General features: G+C 42.8%; 1 protein-coding gene across 1 annotated transcript; it reads right to left on the minus strand.

Annotated features, from left to right (window-relative positions):
* Nucleotides 1-668: 668 nt before the first annotated feature.
* Nucleotides 669-14,071, minus strand: slc43a1b (solute carrier family 43 member 1b; the record flags this gene model as incomplete). The annotated part of the gene is made up of 14 exons (XM_079219264.1): nt 669-896; nt 1,063-1,186; nt 1,504-1,577; nt 1,719-1,848; nt 2,110-2,242; nt 2,827-2,862; nt 3,128-3,274; nt 3,537-3,682; nt 4,396-4,529; nt 5,265-5,357; nt 10,517-10,593; nt 11,099-11,154; nt 11,259-11,442; nt 13,918-14,071. 14 exons carry the CDS (start codon nt 14,069-14,071, stop codon nt 669-671), a joined length of 1,716 nt encoding a protein of 571 aa, XP_079075390.1.
* Nucleotides 14,072-20,107: the final 6,036 nt, after the last annotated feature.

Genomic DNA, 20,107 nt, shown 5'->3' on the forward strand with positions numbered 1-20,107 from the left:
CAATGACGCACATATTTGGGTTTTAGACTCTAGCTTTCGGATTTGGGAGCTCATGTTTGCGAATATCTGTCTTAGAAAATAACATGTATGAATTTTGAAAATGGGTGTAGTTCCCCTTTAACGCAAGCAAGTTTCATGCAAATTCAATAATCAAAAATGTCTGGAAACACTCTAACAGCTAATGTGTGTGATGAGGAGTGAACAGCATAAGACGTGCAGAAACATGATGTGTTCCTTGCATTGTTATGTTCTTTTATCCCTTTATGCTCGGGTCAAGGGAAAGGGGACTGGAAACTTTCCCAGCATGAAATGCCCCGGTCCATCACATGTCCACTTGGTACCACTGAGCTACCTTTACATGTCATGTGTAAATGATCTCCTGGTGGCGTTTAGTGAAGAGTTAATAAGCATTTTCTAAATGAGAAGCCTGACGCGAAGGTTACAGATGTAACTTCCTGTTCCATCCTAAAATTTGCCAAAATGCGTGACCATCGCTGGATATGATCTTTGTGGTTTGTTCGTGTTAAAGAACGAAAAAAGAAGACTTGTTCAATATGTCTGCTTTTTTGTCTTGTTTTGATTTTTCTTAGAGAGAGGTTACCTCCTTTAGAATATTTAGCTACTGAATAGTGTCATATGAAGCCATCATTTCACTCCTGTCAATCATCTTAAACACGATGCCCATTTGGTGAGTGTCCATTAGCCGCATGCCCTCTGGCTTGGCTTTTAGCAGTCCCATTATCTGATTTGGTGAGAGGAACATTCTCATTGTCTGATTGGCTGGCAGCCAACCTATCACGCTCAGCCTTTGCCCTGATCAGGTTTCTACGGTGATAGAACAGATAGCCTGGCAACAGGAAGCCAGCCAGTGAGAAGATGAGAAGGCACAAATTGATCTATTGTGAGGAAAGACGTGTCAGTGCATGTTATACAAGCTGTTGTATGTGTATACATCCTGATTGTGTGTGTGTGTGTGTGTGTGTGTGTGTGTGTGTGTGTGTGTGTGTGTGTGTGTGTGTGTGTGTGTGTGTGTGTGTGTGCGCGCGCGTGCGCGTTACCTACCCAGTAAGGATCTCCCCTCAGGTGTCCCAACATCAGTATGAACAGTGGCTGTTGAAGCAAGGCGAAAGCAGCACTGATCATTGACTGCATGCCTGTCAGTGTTCCAAAGTGGTTGGCTGGATACCTACAGCGAGGTGGGAGATAGAAATGATTTACAATCATCAGATTAAAAGCAAAGAGAAACAATGTCTTAATTCACAGTTTACACATTCTAAACCTAGCAAAGCAAGAGGATCAATTCCACAGAGTGGTGGAATGTAACTAAGTACATTTACTCACGGACCGTATTTAAGCAAACATTTGAGGTATTTGTACTTTAGTTGAGTATTTCCATTTATTTGCTACATCAAACTTCTACTCCACTACACCTCAGGGAGAGGATGCATACCCAACCAAACCCAAACCTTAAGCAATGAAAGTTGATGCCAAATGGTTACTCACACAGCAGCGTAGAGTCCTCCACAGCAGGAGTGAATAAATCCTCTCACTATGGTATGCAGAACAAACGACACCAACTAATTGAGGAGAAAAGGCAAAAAGCAGATTAATAAATGATCATCAAAAGTGTCACTTTGTGTTTATAAATGCATAGCCATTGCTTCTGTATCAGTTTAATATGTCACATAGGTTGTATTACTGAACAATATTGTTCTAACCTGTATAGGCAGGTTGTCAAACATGGAAATTATTCCGAAGGTGACCAATAGGAGGTTGGTGAAGATGAAAGCTCTCATGGCATTGGTCAGTTTCTGGATCTTTCTGTCTCTCTTTGAGGGATCTGATTGGCTGAACGGGACAAACATCAAAAGAGGAGGGGTGGATACAGAGTATGAAACTGTTTCTTTGGTCTTTTACAGTGTGGGCAAGGAAAGGATCCCTTCAGGGCCGCAAATGAAAAACTATTTCATTGTACATACATTTGAGAGAAACCTTCTCAGACTAATGTCTAACAAAAACCACATGTGTTGCTGACTACTGTACAGCAATGTATACATGTAGCAACAGGATGTCTCAACTTAAAGAGAAGCCACTGGACCCTCTTCCTACCTCTTCTCTGTTTGTGTGTTGACATTCTCCTCTTCACACTCCCTCAACCTCCAGTCCATGATGTAGCCGATCAACGGACAAGTCAGTAGACACAGCAGCTGCATCGTACCGAAGATAGATGAGTAGAAACCAACTGAGGAGGACACGGCGAGGTAGAGGGAAGTCCAGAGGAATGCGTGGAGAGAAGTAAGTAGGAGACAGATTGAAGTCCCGACACACAGAAGGCTACTTATTGGATTATTTTAGAAATTCTTAGGTCGAAACACACAAATGTTTTAAGTATTCTTTTCCCATTACGAAGGTCTAAATGATGTTTCAACAGTTCAGATGGAGAAATACTGGATTCTTGTAGAAATGCACTGGGTCTAAAAATACTGGGATCAGTCTAACACAAGGCCCAAGGACACCGAGGGCATGACCTCAGTCACATGTTGCTTATTGACTACCCGATGAATAACGTCAATGCGTTGTAATATTTTGATTGGATCCCACACTGGTAAACTTAAAACATTTTATTATAATGCCTAATACTACTATTGCCGTGTGTTTAAATAATAATGTATTGTTTCCAGTAACTGCTCCCTCAAAGGCCTGATATTAATACATTTCTGAAAATTGTGACCTGGACATAAAACAATATGTCAAGTAAACACTTGATAAGACTATAAACATCAGCCTCAACATTGCAGTCAGTCCACTGAGCCTCTAGACTCTTACCTTGTTCACCCATCTCCTTCTGCAGCTCCTCTGAGGCTGAAACAACAACAGTGTCTGGTCAGCGTTCACCCAGCTGTTTTGACTCAGGCTGCTCGCAATCACAGTTCCTACTCATACCTACGAATTGTAAATAACTGTATTTTGTATATAATCCATGTCATAGTGAGCCGGGGCGCGCAGGGCTGGAAAAGATTCTTCACCTAGAACGTTCTTCCTTGTTGACAACGTCCATGTTCTTGCCATTATTTTGTTCAATAATAACAACCTAGTATTATTAAAAAAATGTCCATGGAGTTCTTACGGTTGGGGTTGCCGTGGGTGACCAGGAACTCCAGCATCTTGTTCATGGCACCCATGAAGAAGATCAGCCTCAGCTGGGTCATCGCCATGGTGATGAGACTCCACAGGAAGATAGGAGAGCACACAGAATGACAGAGTGGCACCGCGCCTGAAGAAGAGAGAGATAACGTGATAGGGACTTCTCATGGAGTCACTCAGTGTCCAGTTACATTGGTCTTTTCTCTTGTTTTGACAATCCACAAAATGACTGAATTGCTAGCTGCTGTGCATCAGGACGAAAACAGAGAGCTTGGTGTCATAAGCCGCAGGGATCTAAAAGTTGTTTCACACATTTACACAGGACGAGAGGTAACATGGATGTATAAATGTGAATACAACAAAAGTGTATAGTCAATGAGAATGCTCCATACCCTGGGTTGTGCTTTGAGAGTCTGTCTGCTCAGGTTCTGGCTGCTTAGGTCCCATCATGTCTTCCATGACAGCCACATGGGTGACGTACCTGTCCCCAGTCATCTTGTCCTCCGTCACAACTCCACTCAGCTTCACCTTTTTACTGCTGAGAAAAGAGAAGTAGAGTGAGGCTACATCCACACTAATACATTTTTGTTTACAACCAGGGTTTTAACCGGGGTCAGCTGTGTGATCACTTGTGGCCCCGACCGACCAGGGGCCAGTTAAGATAAATGAGTGCAATCTGCCAGACTGGTCACTATGCATGGGGCAATTCCTTACTGTATAACATAGTAAGGACATTAATAAGAAATGTAGATATTTTCATCCAAAGCTATTAATTTGAAACATGTCAGCCACGTTTCTCTGATCAGTATAATAGGATATGAATGGATTTCACATGATCACATATTAAGCTGTTTGCTACGCTTCCCCCAAGTGGACAAAAATAATAATTATAATGCAGATTAAAAATCTAAACCAATGTTTCATGCATTACTTTTCCAGAATGTTCATCAGGCACAGAAACAGTTTTGAGATATGGCTTTGACTGATAATTTACACTCAGGGGTCTCTCAAGTGTTCTAACTGAAGCTGGACGGCAGGCTGACTCAACAACAAGAGGTGTCGGCTCGTTTAGTCAGGATGTCCTCAATCTGAATCACTTGTATTGGAATTGAATGTGTCTTCCCATAAAGAACCTGAAAGAACGGAGGTTGTGAAGTGGCACGGTGAAAGTGGTTACTGGATTTTCCGGTGAAGATTTGTGATCGTATATGTTTTCACAAGTACGACAATGTTACTACAGGGTGCACTGACGTGTATCTGATGTCTTCAGGTGCGGGGAAGGAATCAGCAGGCCAGTTGAGGAAGCAGTTGATGAAGACTGTGCAGGCCATGCCAGACCAAACCCACATGATGACGCGGAACGACACCCCAAGGTCATAAATCAACTGCAGCGGTAAGAGGAGGGTTTGAGAGGAAGACAGGTAAAGAGAGGGACAGACAGAAGAGGAAGCAGAGAGAAGGACAAAATGTTAGAGTCCAGATGAAATAAAAAAGGATTTTTTAAACCTATTTAGATCACATCCCCATCATATTGGACATGCAGAGCAGCAAAATATGTCCATAACAAATGTATAAAATTCCTCCGTATTTTTACATATTTTCTTCCTGTAAAACAAAATATGCAGAGTGCGTATGTAAGCTAGTACCATCCAATTTCAACCAATCACATGATGACATTCATCTGCAACGTTTAGTGGCAGAGATAGTGTGTGTGGAGCCACAGTCCTTTTTTTCTTTCTTTCTAATCTATTCCTCATTTGCTGGTTCTCATCTTTTTCATTCTTCCTTCCATCCTTTCTCTTTCCCCATATTTCATCTCTCTTTTCTTCTGGGTTTTCTTCTGAAGCTTGTACTCTTCCTACAGCATTCAGCAATCCTAAGTATTTTCTAAAAAAAATCATATGACTCACTGTAGAACAATGTAAAAGGCCCGGTAGGCAAATATGTTGCAGACCGAATATTGTGAAACTGTATGAGCAAGTTCACGACAACTATCTTGAATAAGTCTTTTTTGGGATGATTTTGTTGGATAAAAAGGATATGTGTGTGTGTGTGTGTGTGTGTGTGTGTGTGTGTGTGTGTGTGTGTGTGTGTGTGTGTGTGTGTGTGTGTGTGTGTACCTTGACACCAGGGAAGGTGACGGCTGAAGAAGCATAGGAGCCGATCATCAGGGAGAGGATGGTTGATCGTACATTCCCAAACATGTTAGGCAGCTAGATGAGAGAGAGAGATGAAACAGAAAGACTTGAACCACCATCCTTATCAGTCAGCACTAAATGTCATCAAATAAACTGCTGCTAAATCTATTGATCAGCTAATGTATGACCTTTGACTTCTTTCCGACATACAAGGAAAATCGACTAGAATAAATCACTGACTACATCTCTATTAAGAGTAAACTACTGTACATTCTCAGTGATTCAAGTGCAAAGAAAACTCACTAGGTGGTGCTACTGCATTCTTATACAAGCTTTTCAAGAAGGGTGGACATTGAGCTGATTAACACACACACACACACACACACACACACACACACACACACACACACACACACACACACACACACACACACACACACACCCAGCAGAACCAACATGGCAAATCAGCAACATGTGCAGTCAGTATTTACAGCTCAAACTCTAAAAGTATATGCTCTTACTGCCAATACCCTCTCACCCCACACAACCAATGTAATATCATTCATGATGTATAGTGAGTCACTATTTGATATGAAACCTACTATAGCAGCAGAGAGTCCCTGTGAAAGCTGTGCATCTCGCTTATAAACACATTGATTCTGACATACATTACACAATAAAAACAACATTTACTTGCAATTATTAATAACACACACACACACACCTGCCTCTACATGTAACTATACATGTTCTAGGCCAGGTGTGGCGACATATTGATTGGCACCTGTTGTCATCAGCTTCACTCAACCCTGCACTAATGCAACTATATGAAACAGACATTAGCGATGCCACATGTGCATGACGCTTGTGTTAGTCGATGGAAAAAACGAAGGTGTCATGTCCGAGGTCGGTCAGATGGCAGAGGTCTCGTCAGGTGCTAGTGAGGCGGTCGAGGAACTGGTGCAATATGCCCCCTCCCCCCATACACACCCATTCTTTCATCACAAAAGCCTAGTGTGTGTGCGTGTGAACATTCTCTGGCCTGCAGATGGTAGGTTCGGAGTGTGTGTGTGTGTGTCTACAGACTTTCACTCTAACTATAGACACAGCTGGAGTGCCGCCAATCACACAGCTGTTCACACTTCAGGCCTTCATGTTCCGTTTAAACGTATTGCTCAAATCAGGTTTTGTGGCTTTTTGTGGAGGGATAGTGCGATGATAACTTCCTATTGGCCCACAGAATGACGTCCTCCCTGCATGACTTTACGGCGTACTTGGCATCCAGAGTGTTTATTTCCCTTGTGGTGCAACCAATATGCTGATAGAAGTCCGGCATAACCTCCTGAAGGTGTACCAGTAGAAAACTGAGGTCATGTCAAAAACACAAACACACTCTCTGAAGTGTCTCTAACTCTGATATTCATTGCACACACCGGGCTGAACTTCTGTAAACACTGTGGACGGATATCATTCTGTGGGCTGCAGGCAAAACAAAAACATTAAAAAAAATGGGCAGACTTGGCTCTTAGACACTCAAGTGGTTCATTGTGTACTCTGCTTGTTTGTTTTTTTGCCCTCTGTGTTATCTCAAACTCTCTAATCTAACTTATTCTACATTCATTGAATACAAGCTTTCTGACTTTTCACGATTTGTTTTGATTCTGTTAACTGGTTGTTGAAATTAAAACTACTGTACATGAAGTGTTTTGGTGTATGGATACACTGTGCTCGCATATTGAGACAAGAAATGTAATAATGAGCCATGATTTGTATTATCTGAAGATCATATACTTTCAACTGATGGTGCAGATGTATTCATGCGATTATTCCCCACTCGAAAGACAACAGAGGAACTCTGGTCGGCTGGCCTTCTTCCTGTCTTATTAATTAGTGGGTTGCTGCCCAGTCTGAAATAACATATCTGATCTATCCAGTCAGTAATGGAGGCCGATTGCTTTATCACATAGTCATTGAGGAGTTGATTAGTGCTTTACCAGTAATATGCTTTCTTAGTAGTGTTAGTAGCAGCATGTACCCTGTTGCCTTCAAGTGGTTTCCATCAAGTCCAGTGCTCTTTAACCTTATTTAGGAAGTATGCAAGCACAAATGTTAAAACATGTCTTGCCTCTCTAATAGACAGGGCTACAACAATGCAGAGAAATGCACGGCCCACATTATTTAATGTTTTACTTTAGTGGTGCAAATGCCTAAGGAGTTTCCAATTAATCTCTTGTGTCAAAAAACAATGGGCACAAAGTCACCGGGGCTGTTGGGGACATTTAGCAATTGCCTGCTTTGTCTGGTTGGTAATCCCGTTTTGAGAACTTTTGGGAACAGTTGTATAAAAGTTATAGAATGTATGTTGTTTATAGATGTTGATGGCCACATATCACCTGTTTGTCTTTCCGTCTGTCTACAGTCCGTAAGCTAATGTCATAACTCTCTGCTTAGTAATGTTTCCATGGTGTTGCTTTGCTTCAACCTTGTTTTTTTCCATTCTTATTTGCCCTCCCCCTTTTCCATTTTCCCCCGGTCTTTCCATTCACTTTTCCATCTGCTCTTGCCTTCAGTTCCCTCTTCTCTCTTTCAGTATTGTGACGTAATAGTATATGAAAAACGTATCACCATGAAGCTCTCAGTGCTCTATTCCCCAATATCTATTGTCAATTCCAGAGGTGGATCATATCCATGTTTTACTGGACAGCAGCAGGTGCCCTAACAAAGACAGTGTCCAACCCAAACGCCAGACTAGATTGGTGATATTGTACAATTCTACAAAAACAATTATGTTTATTGCGCACATTATGTATGTCAAATACCAAGGTGTTTACCTTTTTGACTGCTCATTGCAGCTACATTATGGAAAGGTTCGGAAAAGATCATGATAATTGCAAACTATGGTTAAGATGTGATTAGGGTTAGGCAACAAGGTTTAGAATGTATGTTACAGCTTAAGTAAAAGTACTCACCCTCTAAACCTTCTGCCTTGGTTCAGAAATTGAATGCCTTGAATTCTAAACATTTTGGTGATCCTGTGATTTTTTTAATACACAATACATTTGCGTTTTAATTAGTTTTCTTTTCGTATTTATAATAGGAGTTGGCATATAACAGAGCACCCTCATCAACATTGAAGAGGGAAGCGCAGAGATTGACATAATTCCAGGGGGTTGAACCTTGAGATGATCACCGCACACAGCCAGACCTGCCGGTCCAGACTGGCCCAGGAAGTAGAGCTGCAATGGAAGCTAAACTAACCCAGCTAGGACCTAAGGCTATTCCTCTACCTAGTCTGCTCTTGGCTGATGTCCAGTTGCAGGAAAATTCAGGCAAGTCCAGCAACAGAAGGTCGTGACTGTTGTGCCAACAGAGACCTAGCTCCATCGTGGCATCCCACATCAAGCATCACTAGACAGGTGGAGCGCAGGTAAATGGTAAATGGACTGTACTTGTATAGATATTTTCTAGTCTTTCGACCACTCAAAGCTTTATAACACGACATGTCATCATTCACCCATTTATACCCATTCATACCCTGATGACAGGGGCTACCATGCAAGGTGCCACCTGCCCATCAGGACTAACTAACATTGATACACTGTAGGCACAGCTACGAGGGCAATGTGGGGTTAAGTGTCTTGCCCAAGGACACATTGGCACGACACAGAGCCGGGGATCTAACCGGCAATCCTCTGATTGAAGGACGATTCTGCTCTACCGCTGACTCATAGCTGCCTGGTATTCAAACATAGTTGAAGTTGATAAACAAAGTTTCCCTTTCAAATTCAAACTATAGGGAAGCACAATTACTTTTGTTTGGCCATTTTTTTCTTCTTGTGTAGCAAATGGACTTCAAATGCATTTAGTTGTGTAACCCAGTTTATACAACGCAAACACAAAGGTGTTTGCGTTGTATAAACTTTGCCGCGTTAGCGGCACTCGTCTTCATTTTCCTGGGAGACTGCGACATAGTGGCAGAGCCATTACATTTTACAATCAACATTTACTTCACGATGAGAAGATAAAAGACAGTTTGCCTTTCTAATAACACTTTCTAATAACACTGCTGGCTCTGGTCAGTCAGTATATTATAGTACAAACTGCTTTGCAAGGTTCACAGGGAATGTGTTTGCAGCTAGTTAGGTTAAATGGAAATGTACACTGTTTACCTCAATAAGTTATGTAAGAGCTTTTCATCAAGATAATACACATCAGACACAAACACACACTAGACCAGAAATGACAGCAGTGAGGCCAGAATGACCATGTCAAGTCCAGGACATGGTCTAGGTCAGAGAGGGGGAGGAAGAGAGAGAGTTGACAAGGGGAGTTGGCATCCGGAGGGTGTGTTGTCCGCCCATGCTTTGGATTGGCTGAGAGGCCGCATCAGAATTTAGAACAAGTGGAACAGCATGTGCTGTTTGGCAAGATGCGTGCACACACACACACACACACACACACTACTTCTGCTGCACTGACGATGTACACAGACTGTTGAGATGGCATTGAGATGCTAATTAGCTTTAATTTTCTCAGGATCAATTAGAAAACGAGGACTAAAAAGTAACGTAGGCAGGGATCATCAAGTCAAAATAGGAAAACGCAAAAAAAAGCAGCATACGTTGTTAATGCTCCGTTGTTTGACTTTTTTCACCTAATAAAGTTGTTATGGTGAGCATGTCAGCAAACGGTTGTCTATACACAACATGTAGACAACATCAGCTTTCAACAGGAGTTAAGTTGGTGTCCACCAGATGAAATAAAGTCCAATATTCACTGTCGTTTAGCTCTGTTTCGTCTCCACTAACTAACAAGACAAATATCTGTCTCTTTAGATGCTGAATGCTTGACTATGATCACGAGATAGTCTCTAACATTGCTGCTGTTTGGTGTTGGGCAGGTAGCGTAGGTGGATGAACTGAAATTAAGTTCATGAGATGGTTGCAAAACCAAAACAATGAGCTGAATAAGGCTAAGCTGCTTCATAGAGCTGAGGGGAACTGCAGAGTGGGCTGAGGATCGTCTGCGGGTTTGTCACTCGTTCACACTATGCATCATTCAGTGATCAGTGACTCCGGTGACTTGGCGTTGGTATTTGTGTCTATCATGTCTTATAGCAATATGACATCACAACAGAATTAGCAAACGCAATCAAAATGTGGGTTAGCACATATTTCATCATTCAGATTCATGTGGTCCACTCAGCCCAGTTTTTTTGTGAGTGGAAATCATACTGTGAGTGAAGTGAAGGTCAGGCAAATTCCTCCGAACCCGTTGAAGGAGACAGCGAGGAAGATGAGGCCAGACAACACTGAGGGGACATATGGAAATTAAGGTTAAAAACTTTACTGATACATTCAGATTTATTTACATGTGGGTGTCAATGGTCGTACCTTTATCCATCATCCCCAACTAAAAGGGAGTCAACTTAACACGTCAGTTATTATCACTGATTGCAAAAAAAAACTATGGTAAACAGGTAAAGTCAGGAATCAGGAAAGCAGGTGACAAAATGTAATTTCCATTTACAACACACAGTTTAGGTATTAATTTTTCTTTCTTTTCCAAGTTACTTAAACTGTGTATAGCCTGTGTCTTCATGTGACTGCTCACTTAGCTTGTCCTGTTGGAGTCTGTTGTAAAGATGCTGCAGTGTTTCCAAACCTCACAGTGAAGCTGTAGAGGAAAGTATTACCATACCGGATGATTTCAAAACAACAAATCTTCCCTTTAAGTTCTGTATCTCTGTGGGAATAATGGTGCTGAAGGGAAGCAAGCGGATGACGACTCAAGGTGTTGTGGTGGAAGTGTCTTACCTTCAGGGTCATATGCAGCGACAGCTATCATTGCACAGGAGGCTGCAAAACATGAACTGAAATGTACACAGGGGTGTGGTTTTAATGTCATTTTTCACTGCACATGTTAAACTCTCCTCTTCAGATGGAAAGTAGACAACACATGACCTGTCTGTCTCACCTGCCAATGAGCCTCAGTGGCCGAGGTCCATATCTGTCCATCAAGATCCCCAGGGGTAAAGTGGCTGCACTCAAGAGGAAGGAGCCAATGGTGAAGCCAAGGTTCAGTACCTCCTCCTGCTCCACACAACTCCGCCAGACACCGTCCTCCATAGCAGTCACGTTGGTGCTGACAGTCAGATTTTCTAAGTTGGGCCGTTGAGAGAACAAGTCAAGAGAGGATACACTGTTGAAAGTCGAAAACTGAACACCAGTTACAAAATAAACACAAAACACCACTACTAACAAACAAGCCCTGACAATTTAGTCGGTGTTAGAGGTCAAAGATGGATGAATTCATGTCTCTTCAATGCACATTACTAACTCTACTTCTTCCCCGGAGCCTCTATGCTTTCTCGCCTCAAGTTTCCATGGATCATGGCTGTGCCTGGAGCCGGTCCTGTCTCCTGCCTCCTGCCTCCTGCCTCCTGCCTCCTGCCCCTTGCCCCCTGCCCCCTGCCTCCTGCCTCCTGCCTCCTGCCTCCTGCCTCCTGCCTCCTACCATGGCGGCCCTGCTGATCTCTATCTCCTTCTGCTTCCAAGCCTACTACTCATTATATGAATAATTTCTGTCATATTCATGTAATGTGCTGTAACTCTGTTAAGTTGTTCATTCTGGTCACATGACATCTATTGCTTCTGTCCATCCGGGGAGAGGGATCCTCCTCTGTTGCTCTCCTGAAAGTGTCTTCCTTTTTTCCCTGTGAAAGTTTTTATCCAGTAATTTGGGATCATCTGATCCGATGTGCGGCCCCGGGACAGGGATGTCGTATGTGTACAGATTGTAAAGCCCTCTGAGGCAAATTTGTAATTTGGGATTTTGGGCTATACAAAATAAACTGAATTGAACTGAATTGAAAAGGGTCTGAAAAATGAAGCTAGTGCATGTGCTCTAAACCTGCATTCTCTCTAATGTCCATCAGGGGCCACTCCTCTGGTTGTATAGAAGTCTATGGGAAAATGGCTCTACTTCTCTCTTGATTTATTCCCTCAATAAACATTTAAAACAGTTTATGGTCTCAATCTATAGTTTCAAGTCTTTTGATTGATCTCCATTTGTGTATGTAAACAATGAAACTTCCATGAATGCTAAAGTTAGTAACGAAGTCCCACAAGGGTCTGTGCTTAGACCAATTATATTAGGGGCAACTGTGGCTCAGTGGTGAGCAGGGTCGTCCTTCAATCAAAGGACCAGCATTACGATCCCTGGCTCCGCTAGCCCATATCAATGTGTCCTTGGGCAAGACTCTTAACCGCAATTTCCCCAGCAGGCTGTTCCTGCGGTGTGTGAATGAGTATGAATGGTTAGATAGTCCTGATGGAAAAGGTGGCACCTCACATGGTAGCCACTGCCATCAGTGTATGAAAGGGTGTGAATAGGTGAATGAAGACAAGTAGTGTTAAAGCGCTTTGAGTGTTCGGAAAACTCGAAAAGACTAGACTAGACCACTGCAATTCGTTATTATCAGGCTGCTCTAATAAATCTCTTAAATCTCTCCAGTTGATCCAGAATGCTGCAGCTCGTGTACTAACAAAAACTAAGAAAAGAGATCACATTACTCCTGTATTAGCTGCTCTGCACTGGCTCTCTGTAAAATCAAGAATACAATTTTAAATCCTTCTCCTCACCTACAAAGCCTTAAATGGTGATGCACCATCATACCTTTAAGGAGCTTATAGTACCATATTAGCCCACTAGAGAGCGTATAGTACCATATCACCCCACTATAGAGCTCATAGTACCATATTACCCCACTAGAGAGCTCATAGTACCATATTACCACACTAGAGAGCTTATAGTACCATATTACACCACTAGAGAGCTGCGCTCACTGAATGCAGGGCTACTTGTGGTTCCTAGAGTCTTAAAAAGTAGGATGAGAGCAGAGCCTTCAGTTATCAAGCTCCTCTTCTGGTTCATTTAGTAAGTTATGGTCCATTTCGAGTCAGATAGACCACAAAGCAGGGAATGCTTTAGGGCTTGACTACATTGGGATTGACAGGTCGCTGCCACTGCATTGTTCAGTTTTAACATGATGGATGCACCTTGTTAATGCACCATGGATAAAGACTGTCTTTGTTATTTGAGTGTTCATTTAAAGTGTACCAACAGAAGCATCCTCTGTCATGTCTGACCTCTCCTGTACCAGCTGATAAAAACATCTTCCATCCTCCTTGTCCTGGATGAAGCTTCAATGTGAATAAAATTAATGAACGCACAAGTTAATAGCAAACGTTTAGGGACAATGCTAGATACAAAGTAGGAACACAAACACATGGCTTCTTCTTGTTGGCAAACACATCCAGGGTTATTTTTTCCATTGCAGCCATATCTAACACAAGCAATATGAGGAATCAGTTGGTGACTTGTCCTTGAATAAAGCCTTCACAAATCCACCGGATCCTCACACAGCTGAAACACTACTCATAACATGGTCAGAGCGTTTCTTCACCATAGGCACCACAACGTTCAAGCATTAATCTGTGGCACATTTACTGTATCACCAGAATGCAGTGTAATGTAAACATCTGTATGTGATTGAAACTGCAGCTTTGTGTCTGATATGTCGGACTGCGGACGGTTACTGCAACCAGAAGAGCTGCGTGGAGGGTGCTCTTACCAATACAAAGGTGAGAATAGAAGCCTTCATTCTTCAGCATGATGAGCAGTGAGCCCCAGCCCAGCAGGACAGCAGAGAAGAGCAGGTTCTCTATGATGGCTGTGATAGCCATCCACCATCTCCTCCTGTATGCTTGGGCCAAGCTGGGAGCCATGGCTGCTGTGGACACACAAGAAAACATTAGTCCACCAAACAGCCAGAAACCAAGTTGCGTATGAGAAGGCAAATGTCCGAATCAGTTGACATGAAACAGACTTTTCCCTGACAGCTGCCTTATACAAAGTTTGAGTAATGTTCAATGTGTGAATAGAGCTCCTCATTGTCCAGAGAATTCACGGCAAGCGAGCGCTGTGTTCATGATATTTGTGTCATGCAGCTGCCGCAAAACCAGAAGAATACAAACATCCAGGGTGAAAAAGAAGGAGGGTTCTTTACAGGAAGACGGAAACAAAATAGTCTTACTTTAAGAGACTCTGTTGTTTATGACCAAAACACGCACAGGCAATGTGACCGTGGCATGTCCTGCCTCCTGCACGCTCTGCCCAGGCACCACCCATCTCCTAAACCAAAGTGAGTATTTCCAGTAGGTGAGAACACATCTGACACAAACAATCTTCTGCGTCAGTGACACATACCATTGAATGCCCTTGCACAGAGCTCCTTCGGTGTTTTTGTTTCAATATATCCTTCCGCATTTCACCTCACTGGTTCTGTCCTAGCACAGCAAACTCCTCTTCTTCTTTTTCAAAGAAGTCTTTCTTTGAGCTTTCGTTGAACTTGTCTTGCCAAACTCAACTGTCACTAACTGTCAGTTCTCTTCAACTGAACCTTTTCTGTACCGTTTCTGGCCTCTTGTTTTCTCTCTATCTCGTGTTCTATAACACATGCAGGTGGTGCCATATTTCTGCAGATGGAAGAGGGCAATAATGCAAATGTGTAGATTGTAGGATCCACAGTGCTAAAAAAACAACAATGTTTAATTATTGCTAAGGGGAGATAATGCGTTTGTATCGTGTGTGTGCGTGCGTGTGTATCTATACTGCTAATCTCTCATACTACTTGACCCATCAGTCTAATATTTTGTGCACATCACATGTATGACTGTATGCTCAAAAACGTCTTATGGTTGTGTCATGTTGTCACCTAGACAGTCAAGTTGTTTCCCCGTGTTTCCTCTGTTTCCCTTTCCTTTTGTCTCCTGTGTGTTTTGTCAGTCTGGTCTGTCTGTCGGCGAGGAGGTGTAACCATCTCCTCCTCCCTCTCCTGGGCCGTGGTTGCTGGAGCAGCTGACTCAAATCTTCATCAAGACACACTCTGCAGTATATCAACCCCGGTCTTCCTGCCATTCATCGCCAGATTGTTTCGTCGCCACAGTGGTAGTTACGCACTCAGGCCATGATCTAACTTGTTCGCTGTTTGACTCCCTGCTCACTTTGTTCCCTTTTTCCCTAGTTTTGGAATCCCTACCTGCATGCTGCCTCCGCTCCCTGTTCACCTGCCTGCTCACTCTCCGACGTCATTACCCTCGCTCCCAGTATTATTTTTTCATGAATCCTTTTTTGTTACAAACTTCGACCGTGATTAGTGTGTGCTGCTTTTGGGTCCACGTTCTTGTTACCAGAACATAACAGGTTGCAGTGATTCACAATTTATAAAACCTATTTTATTGACTGTTTTCTACCATCATCAACTGCTGACTCCTCACTCCTATTAATGATCCTATTTTCTTATTTAGGGCAACATTTAGGGTAATTTAGGTAGTATTACTGAAGATAACATGGACACTGCTAAAAACAGGTCCAATGAGCAAAATTACACATGTTGTCAGTCGCATGATCATACTGATTGTAGGCAAGTCTACAGTATGGCTCAAATACAGTAGATACCCCTTCAAGCAAAACTTATATTGTTGCTAATAATCTCTCATTGCACACAAATACCAGCAGTAAATTTGGTGGTTGGTCTGTGAACTGTGAAGGATGTTTGTGCAATTATTTTACTGTTTCCTTCTTGTTTTCTTCCAAATATGTTTTGCTTGGGGTTCTCTGACCACTGTTGCATTCCCAGATCTCAGAACTCTGCTGGGCACACTACTATCATAACCACTAGAACTGAGTTGGAATAAATCATAGTACCTTCAAGTTTGTATATCAAAATTAGCCAACATTTATAGCACATCTTTCTGCGGCTGTAAACCTGGAAGACTTCATCAGTTAGGAATGTCCTTTTTGTGAGCTACTTTTAGGCCACAAGGATACACACGGTTGGTTTGGGTGAGAAACACTGAATGGAAACTTGAACCCTACAGACTGCCCTTCAATATGTCACCATTATATTGTATGATATCATCACTGTTGCATCAGAAACACTCTGTGGAGCTGCACATGGTATCAGCTGTGAGCGGTCATGAAACCTCAAAGGAAGCATGGGGAGGGGGAAGGGGAGGAGTTTGACCCGAGCCGACCTTCTACGGTAGCTGGAGCATATACAGACTACGAGCTGGAGCTATCAAGTGTCCTGCACTAATATAATCCATGTGCACACGCCGAAGCCCACACACACAAAAACGCTCCTGTTGAACTAGGAACCAGTGGACTCTGTGTTCTTCCCAGCTATGAGTGTGCAAATATTTGACGGACTGTGAGTGTGTGTTGGTGTGAGGAAAGCAGTGACTCAACCTGAGTAAGGCACATGTTTGTACCCCGGAAGTCCAGCAGACAACGGAAATAGCAGCCCTATCCCTCTCTCCCAATCACACATACACACATTCTCACTCCCAACTCATCAAATATAAACAATTGGCTTTACGCTAAACTGTGACGCTACAGGTTCCCCTTCAGTGCCGGTTCATGACGTGTCAGTTTCCTCTTGTGTCTGTTTTCAAAACACAAGTTTACTTGACTTTTAGCTTTACTTGGTTACAACTACTTGGTTGGGTTTAGGTAAAGATGGTGATCTGTTTGTCACGGAAAATATCTATGTTTATTACAAACCTGGCACACACACACTAAAATCAGGAATTGAAGGGGAAAGGCTAATGAGTGGACTGTGATTGTCTTTTCTTTCCAGATACAATGTATCTGGAAAGAAACTCAGTCATCTGGCTTCCTTTTTACATTCGGTCATAGATGTTTCAAAGTGTATGGGAGCGCCTGGCTAATGGTCACCATGGGAACCCTAACCGTAACCACTTTGGTCTTCACTTTGTGATTTCCGTGTGCAGTTGCCAGTTAATGTCATTTGCAGCAGCTGCATATGTGCAAATGACACACACGCCTGGCAGCAGCCTGACATCCCTGACAGGTTCCTGCTTTCTGTGTTGAATCACTGTGACATTAACTCATCAGCTAACGTGTGAAAAGAAAATGAAAAAGTGCTTATACTATACCAATAATACACTTGTAGCCTATTATTCCCATCTAAAGGGACTTTTTAAAAAGCCAATAACACGGAAAATACTCCTCCTCCAAATGAAAGATGAATTGATGAATAAAGACCAGTAGCTCCTGCTAGTGAGTCTGACTCTTCTCTACTTTAGCATTATCCTGTACTTGTCACTTGGGTCAACAATGGCTGCAGTTCAGCTAAAGTTACATAGGCATGGCCAAATTCTGATCCTTTATCGTTTTAGTGAATACAACAAGGATCACATGTTGAACCTGATGGAAAACCACAGTGTCCAAAGGCCCATTATTATGAAGTGCTATATACCGTTTTACAGCCGACGTCATCAAAAATATGCACGTGCATGTCGGTGACTGCACGCGCAAGTAGCATTTCCCCCCCAGCCATCCAGACGAGTTAGCGAGCTTTAAACATTGAATTCAAACTGCATTAAAATGTTTGCTTGTTGCATGTTGCATTAGTCAGAATTAATATTCCAGCGGCATGAAGTTCTACAGAATCAGAGTTTCAGAGCAACAGGTTTTGCGGTTCAACCCGTGTCAATGCGTGCGATCTCCATCTCTGCGGGTTACTGTCCTTGCACAGCTTGACTAGCTCCTGCACTCCACCGTGCATCCGGTGCCACGGTGCGTGTGCTCACCTCTGTACGTCATCATTGTTCACAAACTGTAAAAGCTTTAAAAAAAAATCACAGTCCATCATGTACAGAATGAGGGACACTCAAGGACATGCCGGCTGAAAATGTCTCAAAGTGTGTGTCAATGTCCATCAATATTACTTCAAAAAGTATTTCCTACAAATATTAGTCATGTTTATTATCACAGACCAAAGTCAATGTCCCCCAACAAGGTCATGTACACAGTAAACACACAGACGTCATATTCTTCTGCCTTTCTCTGTCTACATTGCAGGTTACATTCATACCTCTTGTCATATATTTTAAGTTTGAAGGCCACATCAACACATGTTTGTTGCCACAAGTTGAGTTATATGAGCTATATGAGCCATCTCCATTATCATAGAGCTCCCTTTCATGTTGGACAATAAGACTCAGCCAAGTCAAAAAAGAATGAAGACAGTGGTTGACAGAAGAGGGAACTAACTGATCTTAATGCAGTTGTGACAACATGCTCCACATTGTCATACAGCAGCAGAACTCAGTCATGAAGTCCTCAGTGCTGGTTATGTTATGAGGGGACGCCCGTCTCCAAACTATGCAACATGTTGAAAGTCACTTACTTGATGAGGTGAGCTCCTGTACAGTCGATGACCTCTGTTTAAATGGTGTCCACACGGCAGCTTCTGTTTCCTGACAGGAGAGAGTTTGATTCTGTTTTGGAGTTTAATCTTTCTTTCTGACTCTTGTAGATTTAAAGTGTCCTAACCCTCCCACTGAGTGGCAGCTGTATTCACCGGCACATGTGCACTCACATTAACTCTCTCTCGCTCTCTAAGTACAGTATGTCTATAAATGGAGCGCAAGACTCGCCCGCCCACTGACCTTAAAACACACACACACACACACTTTGACTTTAAGGGACCAGGACAGAGGCTTTTGCACCGAATGTGTCATACACTCTGGGCAGAGCCATAGTTTTCTGTGAGTTGATAGCTCTACTGATTTCTAATAATGAAGTGAAGGATGCACATGTCATTAAAACATTAAAACTCTTTGGTTCCTGAAAGTTTCTCAGCTGACACCAGTGACAGAGACACACTGTCCGCCTCCTCCATGGCCCCATCATGTGGTCAGCTGCAGCATGTCCTGAAGCCTTGGGTGCACACTGAATAGAATATTTAGGGAGGAGGAAGAGGGGATGAGCAGTTCAGTCCAAGCTTTAAAAACAAATAAAAAAATATTAAAACCAATTCTGTTCTTTACTGGTAGCAGGTGAGGAGAAGCCAGGACAGGAAAGTACCTGTCTTGCTGGTTCCTGGTGAGGCAGCCTACCAGGAACCAGACGAGGTAGGACTGACTAAATTCTATCTATCTATCTATCTATCTATCTATCTATCTATCTATCTATCTATCTATCTATCTATCTATCTATCTATCTATCTCTCTCTCTCTCTCTCTCTCTCTCTCTCTCTCTCTCTCTCTCTCTCTCTCTCTCTCTCTCTCTCTCTCTCTCTCTCTCTCTCTCTCTCTCTCTCTCTCTCTCTCTCTCTCTCTCTCTCTCTCTCTAATAAAAATAAACATTAAATAGATAAAAAAAAGTCTCTAACAGGCAGGAAATAGTTTTCTTTTAGCAGGTTATCCAAGATGGTGGATAGCTCACAGCTAGGTTGATTTTTTTAAACCAGAACCAAAGACTGCACAGACATTATTTTGACATAGGCCCGAGGGCAGTAATTGTGGTTGCAGTGCTGGGCCGAAGATAGGACCTCCGGGTTATTCTGGTTTCGCTGAACGAAGCTTTTTGCCATCTAGGATTTGATATCCTCCTCCATGCAATTCTACAGAGCCGACGCTGCATGGAACCCCAGGTTCCAGCAGCAGGTCCAGCTGGGTGTTGTCAGCATAACAATGGTAGGAGATACTGTATCTTCTGGCAATAAACCCTGTGAGAATCAAATACAGGGAAGATGAAGTAGGCCTAATATGGAGCCGTTCACTTGGCTGTAATGTCATCCCATCCTCTGAGAGATTCACTGATCTGGCCCGCTTCCACCAGGATCTGGCCCGCTTCCACCAGGATACATGACCCAAACAGCTGTAAGTAGCCATCACACCACCGCAGCAAGAAGCATTCACAGATCACTGGCACTCGCCCTGCCATCATCG

The sequence above is a fragment of the Taurulus bubalis genome (genome assembly GCF_910589615.1).
Source record: "Taurulus bubalis genome assembly, chromosome: 6".
Taxonomy (NCBI): Eukaryota; Metazoa; Chordata; class Actinopteri; order Perciformes; family Cottidae; genus Taurulus; species Taurulus bubalis.